Below are 18,236 nucleotides of genomic sequence, written 5' to 3' on the forward strand. Positions count from 1 at the left end.
CTCAGCCAGAATGGAAGAACCAGGTAGAGGTGGCTCTGGGTGATACAGCAGGACTGCCAAGGAGTCTGTGAATTCCAGGGGGGTTGAAGTGACAAAATCCAAGTCTTTCAGGAATATTCATCTAGCCCAAGGATAAACTGAAGGGGAAAAAATCAGAAAGCAAGGAGATGGGTTTGGGGTTCTTTGTTGCAGACTTATTTGCTGCATGAGTGTCTAAAACCAAGATGGGAAGGAAGGCTTGGGCAGAGGGGAAGAGCACTAGCTAGGCGGAAATGAAAATGCTGTCTTTCATCCTGGTGGGAAGTCGCCCCGCTGTAGTTTTCTTTCCTTAACTGCAGTGGAGATTGTAAGAGAGATGCCAGCTATTTTAAGGGCTGAGTAGGACCCTCGCCCACACCCCCGCGCAAGAGGCTAGGCATATAGATATCATTCCTAGAGTTGCGCTGGATGAAATATACCAGAGTCTTTGACCTTGAAGAAGCTGTTGGATGTGACTAGAAAGGAGAAGAGACCAAGTGACTCCAGTGCTTAGCGGCTGGAGAGACGGAAAGTGATCCTGAATGCCAGAGTGGGGACATAACCTCTTCGTCCCCAAGTTCCTACAACTCCAGCGCATCCTTTCCTTGAATCTGCGTCGAGCATAGTCCGAGCCCAACCGTACCTGCCTGGGGTCCCGCTGCGTTAACAGTGAGGGCAATTTCAGGGAGGGTCGGTCTGTCCCGCCCAGCTGGCCAGGCTGTCCTCTGTTTCTGGGTCTTCCACCAGCCACCTCTTTGTGCCTTATAACGGTCTCTGCTGTAATCATTTTAAATTAGTTAAAATAATCATTTAAAATCTGTTAAAATAATTTTTAACACATTAAAAAACAGTTTTAGGGGGCTTCCCTGGTGGCGCAGTGGTTGAGAGTCCGCCTGCCGATGCAGGGGACACGGGTTCGTGCCCCGGTCCGGGAAGATTCCACGTGCCGCGGAGCGGCTGGGCCCGTGAGCCATGGCCGCTGAGCCTGCGCGTCCGGAGCCTGTGCTCCGCAACGGGAGAGGCCCCCGCGGTGAGAGGCCCGCGTACCGCAAAACAATAAAAAATAATCAGTTTTATTAACTAACGTGTATTAAGTTCACATACTTAGTGAACAAAGCATTTCACGGTCCACTGTACGATCCTCGATCAGAATACAGATTTTACAGGAACTCGGAGGCATTCTTCTTCTGGTATAATGATCGGAGAATTGTGATTTCTATGGTTCACAAAACGGGGCCTAATTATTTAGTAAACGTGGGTGAACATTACTTTTACTACCTCTTAGGGATGGGTTACTATACTTTTCTTGGGTATCTATGAAGATGTCTTCATTTCAGCCATGTCAACTAATATTTGTGACTTCTATCTATTGCTTTTATGAATACCTATGCCCACCTCCCCACAAGGGTCCCAGTGCCCAGGGGACTTCCACCCAGAACAGCTCACACCAGGCCTTTGCCATGTCACTCTCAGCCTCCTCGCATCTTCTCCACGTTCCAGGGATCTGTGGTCCCTTCCTACACGTGGGGTTCCCTCACCCTGCCCTCAGACCCCAGAATTCAGGCTCCCACACCCCACAGCCCCAGAGGCAGAAGGAGACCCTCTCCTCCCTGCACCAAGGCCCACTTCCCTTTTCCCATCCCGGAAAGCAACAGTGGAAGCATCCATTTTCTTCAGAGAACTTTCCATTCCTCCACAGGGTGGGGCTCCCCAAGGCCTTGGCAGGGCTCTCACAGTGCCACTTACTCAGCCCTTACTAGTGGCATGTGACATACTGACAGTCCTGGCCACGTGGCCCTGCCACGCACAGGCCACTTCTCACAGTCTGTCCTCCACGTGAGGCAAAGCCAAGGCCAGGCCTGTGCACCCCACCTCCCGGCAGGGCTGGAGTCATGATATCCTGTGGGTAAACCTGTGTTGGAGCCGGCAGACATCTCCTGAGAGCAGATACTTCTCAGAAACAATCCTGTGTAAACTCACATCAAAGGGAGAAAAGCCAACCACCTTCTGCAAAGGCAGGTCTGGCTGGTGAGACTCTGATCTACATTACTAATTAGGAAGGACTGATGACTGGGATTTGGAGACATTTCTCTAGTTAAAATCTACCCCAAAATGATGGCAGGCACTCACCTAACATCTGCATGACTGAAAAAGTCCCCGATCTCTCCTGATACGAAGGGCCCTTCCCCAAAGATAAATTCCAGCTTCCTCCCTAAAATACACATCTGATCCTTGGAGTGTCCTTTTTTTTTTTCAACCTGCTTCCACAATTTTAAGATGTCCAGCAATGGGAGAAAACTGCTAGGAAATTCAAAAGTGCAGTTTATCTCCAGTGAGGTGTTAGTAATAGAAAAGGGAAACACGGTGAGGAGGCCAGATTCTGAGGACAAAGGGGACATTTTCTGCTCCAGACACGCCAGGCTCAAGGTGACATCAAGAAATACAAGCAGAGCGTCCAAGAGGCAGGACTAGGGTGTAGGGAGGACTGAGGCCTGAGATTTGGGAGTCACTTTCCAGAAGCTGGAATCGAGCACTGGTGTGGAAGCATTCTCCTGAACTTAGGGAGGGAGATTAGAACATCTTCATTTTTAGGGGCTAAGATAGAAAGTAGGCGGCATGCGGTCAAAGGCTCTTGAGGTCTGACTCTCAAAAACAGCCAGAAATGTCAGACTGTCTGAACACGAGGCCCTGAGTGGTCCAACTTGATATCCGCAGACTCACATCAAAAACAGACTTCAGAACTGCCAGGGAAGATGACAGAAAAGTGCATCTGACCTTACTCAGCTCTGCCTATTGCCTGAGTCAAGCTTTTTGTGGCTCACTGTTTGTTTAATGGGGTCCACAGTGGTGGATTCTTGGTGATGTACCCTTCGTGACCAAAATTCAAAAGTGGGCGTTCAAGTCAGCTCCCACAAAAGCTGCTGCAGAACCCCAAGCATTCGGGTCCCCAGTGCGAATGGGTAAAATCATCACTCAGACTTGTGGGGACTCAGCGACGCCAAAATGTGTTTTAAGGGCATGTTGGTCACCGTATCGTTCTTGGGCAGGATCGCGGGACCTTCCCAGATGTTACGAAATTCAAGATGGAGATGGTAGTTGAGTAATCACTTTTCAGCCCCAAAGTGCAAAGTTGTTTTTCTTTCAAAATTCCAGCTTGTTTCCTCTGTCTGAAAGACTCACTTTTTCAGCAGTCCAGCCGATGACATCACTGGAGTAGGAGTTACGTAATTTAAGGCCACCACACTTCCACAGGGCTTCCCAGAACAGAAGATACCTCCAAAGGCCACTCTCACCATCAGAAAGCCCAGCTGAAGTTGTGACCTCTTTCACTTTGTCTGGGTAAGTAAATGACCATCTTTTTTTCCCTCTCTTATAAGAGTAAAATATAAGAGAAGATCCATATCTCAGGGGAAAAATTTTTCCTTTTACAACTAATATTGGCAGAGTTTTCAGCTTTCTGTTGTTGTATGTTTTTAAAAAAAAAAAACATAATTCTGCATCCATTTAAGAGACTGTATTCCATGCCTACTTTGGGTTTTAGATGCTTTTCCAGAAGAGGAGGAGGGAGGATGTTTGGAACAGGAGGGTACTTCCAGCAGCTCTTTACCTCAAGGTCACGGGAAACACGTAGAAGCTGAATACAGTCATCAGAGCTCCGTGTGGACTCTGACCAGTTACAGTCTACAAATTCCAATTTATAAAAATCAAATTGGTCTCCCCAGGATCGCTTACAAAATTTCATAATGCCAATAACCGGTTGGGTTATTTGTGGATTGAAAACAGTATCTTATGATGTGATTGGGTTGACATCCTTTAATATCTATGTCTGTATTTCAAATGCCTTTATCATCACCTCACTGTTGAAACTGGAATTAATTTGAAGAAGGCTAATTTGTTGAAGAAGTAGCGGCACCAACATTCTAATGTGCAGAACTCAGAAAGTATCACATAGAAATGACAGAATCGATCATCTCTAGTAGACTTGCCCAATGTCACTCTTGACTTTTTCAGATAAGATCAAATATGACTAATCATATTAATAGCTGCTGGGTTTTGACCACGTGCTATGTGCCAGGCAAATATCAGAGCTAAGACTCGGAACCAACAAAGGAAGGTTTCTCCTCTCTGGCCAACTTTACGTAAACACAGGCAGCAGCTGGTACAGACGACCTCCTGAAAATAGGCTCGGCTTGAGCAAACACATGCCGTGGCCACAGACCCAGCCGGGTCCCATGGGACGGCGGGCAGTGTCTGCTGAACCAATCAGATTCGAGCTGAAGTAAGAGGTTTCTGCTGGTGGCATAGGTGGTGACAGTTCCTGGCTTCCTGGGCAGGGTGAAGCCTTGACCCGTGTATTACTGTCCAGTTGCTGTTGTAACAAATTAGCACAAATCTAGTGGCTTCAAACAACACAAATGTGTTATCTGATATTCCTGGAGGTCAGAAGTTCAAAATCAGCCTCACCGGGCTAAAGCCAAGGTGTTGGCTAGGGTTGTGCTCCTTCTGGAGGCTCGAAGGGAGAAGCCGTTCCTTGCTTTTTCTGGCTTCTAGAGGCTGCCTGTGTTCCTTAGCTCATGGCGCCTTCTCCATCTTCCAAGCCAATGGCATAGCATCTTCTACTCTCTTCCTGCCTTTGACCGCCCCCTACCTCCCTCTTTTACTTATAAATGAAATCACTTTCACTCGTGATGACGTCAAGTCCACCTCCATAATCCAGCATCATCTCCCCATCTCAAGATTCTTACCTCAACCCCATCTGCAAAGTCCCCTTTACCATGTAAGGGAACATATTTGCAGGTTCCAGGGACTAGGATGTGGACATCTTTGGGGACCATCATCCTGCCGACTGCACGGCTCTGGGGTACAGCCCATGTTTTGGTCTGGCGGTGCCCGGGCAGCCCCTGCCTCTTGCTGACCTGTGGTCCCTCAGGAGCACACAGGAGCCAGGCCCCCTCCACTGCCTCCCAAAGCCACCCTTTCCTGCCCAGACACCCACATTTCAGAGGGGACTCAACCCCTGTCTCACACATTCAAGGTGACCTGGAGGAGGAAAGGGAGGGAAGCAAAGCGGACCACATCCGGGGTCTGTCTCAGCGTCCACAACGAACCGCTTCCCTCCTTCCAGCTTCTCCTTAAACCTCCTGGTGGTGAAAGCTCCAAGGCTGGAGACGAACGAGAATCCCACTGCCAAGAAGTCAGGCCCTCCTGGAACTCAGCTTTCCGGAATTTTAGTTCCTTAGTTTCCCGTGTGCTAGGTGCCAGGTAATCCCTGAACTGTTCCGCAGCTCAGGGAGAGCAGAAAAGGGGTCTCTTGGTACTTTCTAACCTCGTGTTCCGACAACCAGAGAGGTTGCTTACACTCGGAGGGACCAGGACACTTTATCGTCACATTATTACTACCGTAGTCATCACCATTATTATTGTCGTGGTGGTCATCATCATTTGAGCTTCACATTTGATGCCTTGCAGCCTACAAGGGGATTCTACAGGTATAATCTCCTTCAAGCTTCACCATGACTCTTTGTAATAACTGCCGTTATTCCCATTCTACAGACGAACAAACTGAGGCTCAGAGAAGTTATCTGACTTGCCCAGAATCACAGTTTGGTGACCCCAGGACCCAAGCCTAGGCTCCCTAACACCAGGCCCATTCTCTTTATGGTCATAGCACGCTAGGTAAAAGAGGCCTGACCCTGAGCTGGGCCTGGAAGAAGAGCCATGTATAAACAGACTGGCTCCTAACGCCGTATGAATGTAGGCAAGTCACTTCACTTCTCTTCACCTCTGTTTGCCCATCTGTACAATGGGCACAAGACAGCCATCCCTCCTCCCAGGCATGTTGTCAGGATCAGGTTACCTAAAGCCCAGCACAGCCCACAGATCACAGGTGTGGCTGACAGTGAAGGGTCAGATCTGGCATCAGGGGCTTACTCTGCAGCCCCAGCGTCGGTGGGAGATTGGGGCTGAGACGAAGATGCTCGGGTTTTCCATGGCACATAGAGCTTCCTTAACACGTGCAGAGAAGCACACAGGAAGGAATGGCATGAGGCCCAACGGCAGTCTTAGGAAGCAGTTCCCACATGTGTGTGTAGTACAAGGGGGCTGCCAGGGGGAGGCGGCATGGAGGGGCCACCAGGTATCCGAGTGTATTGCTTTCCTGTGGCTGCCAAAGCAAGTTACTACAAGGCACTTAAAACTGATTATATTATATTGATGGAGTTATAAAGTAGTTCTAATCAAAAGCTATTTTTAAAAAATATGTATATTTAATTATATATACATGTATGTATATGTATACACACACCCCCCCCCAACTAATTGGTTATATTACATTAATGGAGTTATGAAGTAGCTCTAGTCAAAAATATTTTTTCCAGAGAAGTCTAAATATATTCATCCATCTACATATATTAAGGCAAAATGAAAGATTTTCTTTATGCTAATTAACTGAACATTGAAAAATAACATAAGCAAAATAATTAGGTTGGGTACATACGCAAGTGCTACAGTTAGCTTCTTGGGCTTGTACCTGACTCTCATATGTCTTTGGCATTTTCCAGAGAATGTATTTTTCTCTCAATATGGTCTTATTATTTTTAATGGTTCCATATAATTGCCTGAACTTTTTTTCCTTCAAATTTTATGGTTAATAAATTTAAATTAGCACCTTCAATTGACTCTTCTCTTGGACCAGAAAATATTTAATGAAGAAAATGTTCTCTCTGCAGGTGTTGAGGTATCTGATAAACTCTGAGCAAATTCTGCCAAGCAGAGGCTATTCTCAAGTCTAATTCTTTGCATATGGAATTATGTAAATATTTCAGCCCAGATATTTTCACGGGTGCTGTCTTTTTGCCTTAGTTCGAGTTCCTTCAACAGATATTTTCACCACATTAAACTCTTCAGATAAGCTGTAGCTATTTATAAGTTTTGATTGCTTTGTCAGATTTAGATGTTGCAGATCAGGGGCTGTCCCAATTTCATCTCAATTTTGTACAACATATGAACTTCTCCAATTGAAAAGATGCTTCCCACAAATTGACACATTCCAAAGCTCATTATAAAATTCAACAATTAAACCTCGTGCACAATTTGACCGCTCATTGCTTAGTTTGATCATTTTCTCCCTTGCCTTTTTAGCTATAAATTTCAATTATTTTCTGCATAAAATTTTGTTTTCAGTAACTACAGTCTGCTAAAAGCTCTAAAAGCTGCTGCTTTAGTGCTCCACTCATTGAATACTTGTTCGAAGATTCCTCATCCATTTGGAACAAAATTCTACAAAAATTCTCAACTCTGCTGTAACAAATAGTTGAGTAACATTTTACGGCACTTAGAGTCTTCTAAAATTGATTTATGATGGGCAGCAGAGAAAGAAAATGCATGCTAGAGTTGTCTCCTCATCAAGGGAATTCCCTGGCGATCCAGTGGGTAGGACTCTGTGGTTTAACTGCCGAGGGCGTGGGTTTGATCCCTGGTTGGGGAACTTCACAAAGATTTCACGAGCCTCACGGCACGGCCAAAAAAAAATTCCTCATCAACTTCATCACAAAAGTTCATAGCTCAGTAATTCTGAACTACAAATCTTATGTTTTAGGATTTTGTAAATCTTGTCAAATATAACTTCCATATCAATTGGTAAAATACTGAAACTCGTTTATATGCAATTACAAATTGTGTGTGCACCATGAACTGTTCAAAATACATTTCTGTTTCATCGGTCTCTTATCTTAGCAAGGATATTGTTGTTAGCATGACACTGGGCCCCACCAAAATGTGGGTGATCATCAGAAAAATACAACTTGCTCTCCAATGTGAACAATTTAAACTGAATTTTGCATTCACAAAATGTCCATTGCTTCACTTTGCCAGAGTGAACTTTCAAAAGTTTTGCTTTGATTCCATGAACTGGATAAAAAAATTGAGTCATGATTGGAATTGACTGATTTTTCTATTTGAAGACTCTGAGGATACTGGTATCAAACTGGCACCATTTCACTGTCCGTGGATTTCTTATGGAGCCGTCACATTAATCAGCCATCACTTCCAGTTTTGTGTGCGCACAAGATAACCTGACACTAAAAATGAGCTGAATTAACTTTAAGGACAGTCGTTTGCTCTGAGTGAAAAGTCACAGCATCTTCTGTGGTAATGTGGGTGAAATCAACGTCTTAGGGCTGATCTTTGAAAAATACCAACTTCTGAAGTAGCAGCTTTGTGTTAGGTTTCCTTGTGGTCAGGGAAAGCACTACAGCCCCCATCACGATATAAACATTTTGTGCAAGTTACACATTCATCATTGACTTCCCTGAGAGACAGAAGTTCAGGACTTAAATTGTCATTAGACGTTCTTTTTTTGCTCATTGTTGCCAGAAGGACTCATTGCAAAATTGAAAAGTATTGCCAAATAACAAAATAAATACTTCATTGTGGATTTATGCCCTGAAATCAATGACAAAAGAAGAGTGTTCTTTCTCTTCCATACGCTCTGGGTCAGAACCCTGTAAGCCACGGATATGTCATAGCCTCCTAACCCTTCATTTCCCATGTCCTCTGCTGACCTGTCAACTGGCAGCCCAGCAGCCGATTCTCTTCTCTGCCTGCACTCTCCCTTGGTGATTTCATCCAGTCCTGTGGCTTTAAATACCAAATACCATCCATGTGATTACAACTCCCAATGATGTATCACTGTCTCAGACGTGGTCTCCCAACACCAGTGCTGTGTAGCCAACTGCCCCAGTATCCCCATCTGATGTCCGACAGACAGCTCAGCCTTCACATGTCCAGATGTGAACCCCCGATCTTCCCCAAGAAACCTGCTCCATCTTCACTCTGTCATCTCCAGTTCAGTTGACTGCAGCTTCCTATTTCCGGGTGCTCAGGCCAGAAATCTAAGCATCATGCAATTCCTCTTTTGTCATAACCCATATCCGATTGGAAATCATGGTGATTCTACCTTCAGACTATACCTAGAGCCTGATCACATCTCACCGCTTCCATGGCTGCCCCTCCCCGGCTAACAGGTTTATTCAGTATACTTATTGTCATTGCCTCTCTCCTCCCACAAGGCTAGAAGCACCTTGAGGGCAGGGGGTTTTGCTTGTTTGATTCACTGCTATGTCCCAAACACCTAGAACAGTGCCTAGCACATAGTGTGTGCTCAGTACATACTTGTCCAGTGGATGAATGAATGGAGGGACCCATGGATTTTACCCAATGTGAATGGCACGGTGTGTGGGTTACAGTGTCACAGCGAGAAGGTCATCACGTCCTCCGCAGATGAGGAAAGTCGGGCTCAGAGACACAAAGTGATTGCCTAAGACTGCAGAGCCGAATAGATTTTCCCGAGATCAGCTCTCTTATGCAGTATCTTGTGTTGGATACTATGAGTTTTGCCCAGTTGAAGGGAAGGACTCTTAGGCATCACTAAGGATAACGATGATGATAACGGTAGCTAACGGGTAGCAAGTGCCTACAAAGAGCCAGGAACTCTTTGAAGCACTTTGCATATATTAACTCATCCAGGTGGGAGGAGGAATTTTAGGTGTGGAGTGCCAGAAACCCCCCACCTTCTACTACTGCCTTCACCTCCTCCACCCTACTGGTCCCCGTCCCAGTGGATCAGCATCCCTGAGGGCCGGGCCTCTTCCTTGCTTCATTCCATCTTCGGTCATCGACCACTGTCTCCATGTCTGCCTCCCTCTAGATGGTGAGCACCTTCAGGGGGCTGGGCCCTGTTCCCCGTATCTCCAGCACCTGGCAAAGTACTGGTGCAAGGTAGGTGCTCCATAAATCAAACACGAGCACCTACTTTGTGCCAGTACTTTGTGTAATGAAACACTGCTAATAATAATGGTATGGTTGTAAATAAGACTCATCCTCCCTTTCCACTGAGTGCCTCCTCTAAGCCAGGCGACCAGGCCAAGCTCTCCACAGATACACTCACCAGTCCTTGCCACAATCCCACAAGAGGGATACAATTAGGTCCAATGTTCAAAAAGGAAAATAAAAGTCAGTTGGTCTAAGTGGCCCACAACAAGTAGTTACGTCAAGATTTGAACTCAGGTTTCAAAAGCCCTGGTCCTTTCCTTTATACCCGGGGTCAGCAAACTTTTCCTCTAAGGGAATAGGGGGTAAGTATTTTCAGTTTTGCAGGCCAAAGGGCCACAGTGGCAACCACTCAACTCTGCTGTTGTAACACAAAAGGTAAATGAATGGATGCAGCTGTGTGCCAATAAAACTTTATTTTCCAAAACTGGGGACACGCTGGATGGGCTGCAGGCTAGAATTGGCCGCCTCCCGTGTGATGCTCTGTGAAGTTCATTGCAGGTCACCGTGGATGGCCTCCCGGACCCTCCTGGAGTTCCAGTCCTCCAACCAGAGCCAGCTCCCGCCTCCAAATGCCACGTCCTGCGACAGCGCTCAGGAAGCCTGGGACCTGCTGCATAGAGTCTTACCCGCAGTTATCATCGCCATCTGCTTCTGTGGGCTGCTGGGAAACCTCTTTGTGCTGTCCGTCTTTCTCTTGGCCCAACGGCGTCTGAACGCAGCAGAAATCTACCTGGCCAACCTGGCGGCTTCCGACCTGGTGTTCGTCTTGGGCTTGCCCTTCTGGGCAGAGAACATCTGGAAGGAATTCAACTGGCCTTTCGGAGCCCTCCTCTGCCACGTGGTCAACGGTGTCATCAAGGCCAATCTCTTCATCAGCATCTTCCTGGTGGTGGCCATCAGCCAGGACCGCTACTGCGTGCTGGTGCACCCCATGGCCAGCCGGAGGCGGCGGCAACGGCGGTGGGCTCAGGCCACCTGCGTGCTCATCTGGGCCGTGGGGGGCCTCCTAAGTATCCCCACGTTCCTGCTGCGCTCCGTCAAAGCTGTCCCGGAGCTGAACATCTCCGCCTGTGTGTTGCTGTACCCCAGCGAGGCCTGGCCCTTTGCAAGGATGGTGGAGTTAAACGTGCTGGGGTTCCTCCTCCCACTGGTTGCGATTGTCTTCTTCAATTGTCACATCCTGGCAGCCCTGCGAGGGCGGGGGGAGGTCAGAAAGACAAGGCACGGGGGGCCCACAGATGGCAAGACCACGGCCCTGATCCTCTTGCTTGTGGCTGCCTTCCTGCTCTGCTGGACACCCTACCACTTCTTTGCCTTCCTGGAATTCCTGTTCGAGGTGCGGGCTGTCAGAGGCTGCTTCTGGGAGAATTTCACCGACCTGGGCCTGCAATGGGCCAACTTCTTTGCTTTCACCAACAGCTGCCTGAATCCAGTGATTTATGTCTTCTGGGGCCGGCTTTTCAGGACCAAGGTCTGGGAACTTTATAAACGATGCATCCCTAGATGACTGACTCCAATCTCCACGTCCCATAGAAAAGAAATCCTTCAACTTTTCTGGCGGAATTAAAACAGCAGGGAGGGACTTCCCTGGTGGCACAGTGGTTTAGAATCCGCCTGCCAATGCAGGGGACACGGGTTCGAGCCCTGGTCCGGGAAGATCCCACATGCTGCGGAGCAACTAAGCCCGTGCGCCACAACTACTGAGCCTGCGCTCTGGAGCTGGAGAGCCACAACTACTGAAGCCCACATGTCACGACTACTGAAGCCCGCGAGCCACAACTACTGAAGCCCGCGCACCTAGAGCCCGTGCTCCGCAACAAGAGAAGCCACCGCAATGAGAAGCCCACGCACTGCAACGAAGAGTGGCCCCCACTCGCCACAACTAGAGAAAGCCTGCACGCAGCAACGAAGACCCAACGCAACCAAAAATAAATAAATAAAATAAATAAATGTATTTAAAAAGGTAAGCATCAGGGAGCCAAGAAGTGTGACTTCCTCATCAACTATTACTGACGTAATAAATACTACTGTAATAAGCTGAATGATGGTACCCCAAGATCACCAGGACCTAGTCCCTGGAACCTGTAACTGTTTATAGGGTAATGGGGACTTTACAGATGTAATTAAGCAAAGGATCTTGAGATGGAAAATTATCCTGGGTTATCTGGGTGACCCAATGTCATCACAAGGGTCTTTATAAAAAGAGGAGGCAGAAGTGTCAGAGACAGAGAAGGCTGGAGGGATACAATGAAGGGGCCACAGGCCAAGAATTGCAGGTCCCCTGTCGAGACATGAAATGGCAAAGAAATGGATCCTCCCTGGAGCCTCCTTCTGGAACCAGCCCTGCTGACATCTTGATTTCAGCCCAGTGATGCCTGGTCTCCAGAACTGGAAGAAGATAATAAATCTGTGGTTTTTAAGTCACCAAGTTTATGGTTAATTTGTCACAGCAGTAGGAAACAAGTTTCCAGTAAGCATCTCTTATTACATTTCCACTTGCCTGCCCATCCAAAATGTTCTAAGTTAACTGCTAGGACTAGAGAGATGACATAGCTAGAGAGCCTATCCACAAGGAACTTGCATAGATCGAAATAATTATAGTATAAAAAAAAAGTAAACGAGAAATCGCATGCGCGTGACACAGACCCAGTACCTGGAGCATTCAGAGGGAAAGGGGATGATCTCCTTCTAGGGTTATCAGCAGGCTCGCCCCGCACTCCGTGCCCCTCCCTCCCCCCAGCCTGAGTGAGCCAGAGCCCCTGAATCAGCTGATCCTTTAACCCCGTCCGGTCTGAGCGAAGAACAGATGCCCTCAGGTGGAACCCCGGGAGATGTGCAAACAAAGAACAGAAAGGGAAATCTCTCCCAGCAGCCTCAGAAGCACCGGTTTAAAGCTCCACAATCAACTTGATGTACCTGCATCTGTGGAATACATGAATAGACAACGAATCATCCCAAATTGAGGAGGTGGACTTTGAGAGCAAAATTTATGATTTTTTCCCCTTTTTCCTCTTTTTGTGAGTGTGTATGTGTATGCTTCTGTGTGAGATTTTGTCTGTATAGCTTTGCTTCCACCATCTGTCCTAGGGTTCTATCCGTCCGTTGTTTTTTTTTTTTTCCTACTTAACAAATTTTTTTTCTTAATAATTATCTTTTATTTTAATAACTTTATTTTACCTTACTTTATTTTATTTTCTCTTATCCTCTTTCTTTCTTTCTACTTTTTCTCCCTTTTATTGTGAGCCGTGTGGACGAAAGGCTCTTGGTGTTGCATTCAGGAGTCAGCGCTGTGCCTCTGAGGTGGGAGAGCCAACTTCAGGACACTGGTCCACAAGAGACCTCCCAGCTCCACATAATATCAAACGGCAAAAATCTCCCAGAGATCTCCATCTCAACACCAGCACCCAGCTTCACTCAACGACCAGCAAGCTACAGTGCTGGACACGCTATGCCAAACAACTAGCAAGACAGGAACACAACCCCACCCATTAGCAGACAGACTGCCTAAAATCATAATAAGTCCACAGACACCACAAAACACACCACCAGACGTGGACCTGCCCACCAGAGAGACAAGATCCAGCCTCATCCACCAGAACACAGGCACTAGTCCCCTCCAGCAGGAAGCCGACACAACCCACTGAACCAAACTTAGCCACTGGGAACAGACACCAAAAACAACGGGAACTACGAACCTGCAGCCTGCAAAAAGGAGACCCCAAACACAGTAAGATAAGCAAAATGAGAACACAGAAAAACACACTGCAGATGAAGGAGCAAGATAAAAACCCACCAGACCTAACAAATGAAGAGGAAATAGGTAGTCTACCTGAAAAAGAATTCAGAATAATGATAGTAAAGATGATCCAAAATCTTGGAAATAGAATAGAGAAAATGCAAGAAACATTTAACAAGGACCTAGAAGAACTAAAGATGAAACAAGCAACGATGAACAACACAATAAGTGAAATTAAAAATACTCTAGATGGGATCAATAGCATAATAACTGAGGCACAAGAACGGATAAGTGACCTGGAAGATAAAGTATTGTAAATAACTACTGCAGAGCAGAATAAAGAAAAAGGAATGAAAAGAACTGAGGACAATCTCAGAGACCTCTGGGACAACATTAAACGCACCAACATTTGAATTATAGGGGGTCCAGAAGAAGAAGAGAAAAAGAAAGGGACTGAGAAAATATTTGAAGAGTTTATAGTTGAAAACTTCCCTAATATGGGAAAGGAAATAGTTAATCAAGTCCAGGAAGCACAGAGAGTCCCATACAGGATAAATCCAAGGAGAAATACGCCAAGACACATATTAATCAAACTGTCAAAAATTAAATACAAAGAAAACATATTAAAAGCAGCAAGGGAAAAACAACAAATAACACACAAGTGAATCCCCATAAGGTTAACAGCTGATCTTTCAGCAGAAACTCTGCAAGCCAGAAGGGACTGGCAGGACATATTTAAAGTGATGAAGGAGAAAAGCCTACAACCAAGATTACTCTACCCAGCAAGGATCTCATTCAGATTTGATGGAGAAATTAAAACCTTTACAGACAAGCAAAAGCTGAGAGAGTTCAGCACCACCAAACCAGCTTTACAACAAATGAGTGTGGAGAAAAGGGAACACTCTTGCACTGCTGGTGGGAATGTGAATTGGTTCAGCCACTATGGAGAACAGTATGGAGGTTCCTTAAAAAACTACAAATAGAATTACCATATGACCCAGCAATCCCACTACTGGGCATATACCCTGAGAAAACCAACATTCAAAAAGAGTCATGTACCAAAATGTTCATTGCAGCTCTATTTACAATAGCCCGGAGATGGAAACAACCTAAGCGCCCATCATCGGATGAATGGATAAAGAAAATGTGGCACATATATACAATGGAATATTACTCAGCCTTAAAAAGAAATGAAATTGAGCTATTTGTAATGAGATGGATAGACCTAGAGTCTGTCATACAGAGTGAAGTAAGTCAGAAAGAGAAAGACAAATACCGTATGCTAACACATATATATGGAATTTAAGGGGAAAAAAATGTCATGAAGAACCTAGGGGTAAGACAGGAATAAAGACGCAGACCTACTGGAGAACGGACTTGAGGATATGGGGAGGGGGAGGGGTGAGCTTTGACAGGGAGAGAGAGAGTCATGGACATATACACACTAACAAACGTAGTAAGGTAGATAGCTAGGGGGAAGCAGCCGCAAGGCACAGGGATATTAGCTCGGTGCTTTGTGACAGCCTGGAGGGGTGGGATAGGGAGAGTGGGAGGCAGGGAGATGCAAGAGGGAAGACATATGGGAACATATGTATATGTATAACTGATTCACTTTGTTATAAAGCAGAAACTAACACACCATTGTAAAGCAATTATACCCCAATAAAGATGTTTAAAAAAAAAAAAAAAAAAAGAAAATATCATCACGCTCAGCCCCTCCATTTCACAGACAAGGACACCAAGGCCCGGAGATGGGTGGAGAATTACCCAAGGTTACCCAGTGAGCTGGACTCCTGGGGCAGGGCTCTGTCCAGACCAGGGATGCCCACGAGGCTGGGAGTTCAGAGAAGAGACCTGAGTGCCAGGGACGCCACCATTTGAGTTGCCTTGATGGTGGCAGAGCTCCCTGTGTCTGGGGTTGGATTTAAGGCAATGAGCAAGAGGCCAGGCTTACTTTCCAGGAGCTTCGGGAGACAGAAAAGTATCAGAAGGCCATGCCAGTCAATGGAGGCTCTGAGCAGGGGAGTGTCATATTCAGGCCTGCGTTTCAGAGAGATCACTTCACTAGAACACGGACGATAGCCTGAAGAGCGTATCGGTCATCTATCGCTGCATAAAAAACACCCCCAAACTTACTGATTTAAAACAAGCACCTTAGCTCACAGTTCCGTAGTTGACCACTTGGGCTGGGTTCAGCTGGGTGGTTCTTCCGCTGGTCTTGGCTGGGTTCACCCACCCACCTGTGATAAGCAGCCAGTCAGCTAGTGGCTCTGCTTCTGGGGGTCGAGCAGGGGGGTGCAGTAGGCACAGAGCTGACCTTGGATAGAGTTAAAAACCACAGTGGGATAGGCGTAATGATGGTGGGCTGGGGAGCACCCCAACCGTGACCTTCCCAAACTCAGATGGAATCAGAGCAGCTAATTCATTCAGTGCTTTGACTACACATACTGAGTGTTCAATCCAGGGCGGGTATTGTGCGAGGCATAGGGGTGCAGAGTAAATAAGACTTTTCGTCCCTTCAGAGAGTTCACAGGACGTGGAAGAGATCAGCCAGTGCAGCCTGTTCAATTTATTGATGGAAAAACTGAGGCCCAGAATGCTTTGCCCGTCCCAAGGTGACACCATCCATGTGGGGTCTGGGATCAGGGCCAGCTCTTCTCCTGCCATGTCTAGTCCTCCAGCCCTGTCAGGTGGCTCCCTGGAAAACACTCCCTGAGATAACCTTGTCTTTCCAATGGAAGTGCCTTTGCCCAGTGTTGATGGAGGCAGTGGAAGGGGCAGGAAACCCTTCCTCACTCTTCTGCGCGAGACATGACTGCTGCTCTCCAACAATTCTGGTTCCCTGTCCTTCTGGGAAGTGGGAGGATTGAACTTCCTCACCCTGTTGAAGCTAAGAGTTGCCTTCGCACTTCTTTGGCCAATGTAAGAGCACCCGTGTGTCACTTCTAGGCAGGAGCATTTAAGAGCAGAATTCTCTGTGACCTCCTTTCCTCTGCCAGAGCGAACCGTGGGGACTTGTGTCAAGACCCGTGGTGTCATTAAGATGTACAGCCCATCAGCCTGGACCCCTGAAGGACTAGAAGAGCAGGGCCCCTGTGTTAAACATGCAGCATGAGTGAGAAATCAACCTTTGTTGCTCTTAAGCTACAGAGTTGGGGGATGTTTTTTACTGCAGCAGAACCTAGCTCATCCTCACTGATTCAGCAGGTTTCAATGAGGAAGGAGTGCTCCCTAAACTCTGGGCCTCTTGCCCACCCCTTACTCCTCTCCAAGGAAGAAAAGTGATTTATCTGATTGATCAGTTTCAAAAAAAAAAGAACTGAGCCTACAGAGTGCAGTTCCCTCCTCCGTACTCACTCTTTAGGAAGTGCTGTCTGCAGACCCTTCTGCAGGGCTTCTCTCAGCCATGAGGTTGTTCCTCAGAGGTGGGAAACTGTCAGAACTGTCTGGGTCTGTGTGGGTAAGTCAGCCTGATTCCGGGATTCAGAACTAAGAAGCCCATTGTTGTCACATGCCTGAGTGACACTGTCCAAGTGAGTTCTTCTCAGTAACAAAGATAACAGGCTTCCCTGGTGGCGCAGTGGTTGAGAGTCCGCCTGCCGATGCAGGGGACACGGGTTCGTGCCCCGGTCCAGGAAGATCCCACATGCCGCGGAGTGGCTGGGCCCGTGAGCCATGGCCGCTGAGCCTACGAGTCCGGAGCCTGTGCTCCGCAACGGGAGAGGCCACAGCAGTGAGAGGCCCGCGTACCGCAAAAAAAAAAAAAAAAAAAAAAAAATCTTTATCTGAATATAAAGCACATTTCTGTTGTCTCAGGCCCCAAATATTCCCTTATCAACCTATTGTGAAAATTGCACCAGGGCACCTTTCACAAGCCTCGGGGATTGAGAGAGGGGCTGGCTGTGCTTTACCGCTCAAACCAGTATTTACAGGGAGAAATTAATTGTGAAATCAAATGACATTTTTATTTTAAATTTAAGCCATTTCCTCGACCAAGAGGACGCTGCCACAGACTAGCTTTGTGAAAGGGTAGGGATAGGATTTTTCCAAAACCTTCCCACCGTGTGCGGGGTCAGAATTTGCGCAGGTTCAGATGGGCTGCAGAGGCTTTGTAGGGGGCAAATGCTGGAAACCAAAGTTCCACTCAGGAGGGGAGCGGTCGCCCCCTGCTGGCCTCGAAGGAAGAGTGCTCTTTCCCCAGAAATGTTTCTGCACAAATTTTCAAAGCAGGTCCTTGAATGGGTTACAACAGATAGGTTACAAAGCTTAACAAAACATGGAAACGTGGAAAGGTAACAATTGCTCTTGAGCCCTGTTGGTGGGTACGTCAGTAGGTACAACTTCTATAAGAGAGCAATTGGCAAGAGCCACTCAAATTTTAAATGGGTGTCACATATCATTGATTCAGTGTTTCCCCTCGTAGTGATCCATCCAACAGATAAACTGAGACAGGCTGATCTTGGGTGGCCTCGGCCAGCAGCGGCTTGAAGCAGGGTTTCAGTTCCCAGCCAGTGCTTGAGGTCGGGTCGCGGCAGTGAGAGCACCGAATCCTAGCCACTAGACCAGTGGTCAGCAACAAGGCCCTGGCCCTACGGCTTTGCAGAAAAAGAATTCCCACAAAGAAGGAAAGTAGTGAAACAAATAAATTATT

The 18,236-nt window shown here is 46.9% G+C and overlaps 1 protein-coding gene across 1 annotated transcript; it reads left to right on the forward strand.

The window, feature by feature from the left end:
* The first annotated feature begins 1,891 nt into the window (after positions 1 to 1,891).
* On the forward strand, positions 1,892 to 16,372 carry BDKRB1 (bradykinin receptor B1). Its single transcript, XM_089908181.1, is given in 1 exon segment — positions 1,892 to 16,372. A coding segment is annotated over 1 exon segment (1,188 nt). The 5' UTR covers positions 1,892 to 10,228; the 3' UTR covers positions 11,417 to 16,372.
* Positions 16,373 to 18,236: the final 1,864 nt, after the last annotated feature.

The sequence above is a fragment of the Delphinapterus leucas genome, chromosome 2 (genome assembly GCF_059928025.1).
Source record: "Delphinapterus leucas isolate spDelLeu-1000000601 "Yukka" chromosome 2, BTC_Dleu_Yukka2, whole genome shotgun sequence".
Classification (NCBI taxonomy): Eukaryota; Metazoa; Chordata; class Mammalia; order Artiodactyla; family Monodontidae; genus Delphinapterus; species Delphinapterus leucas.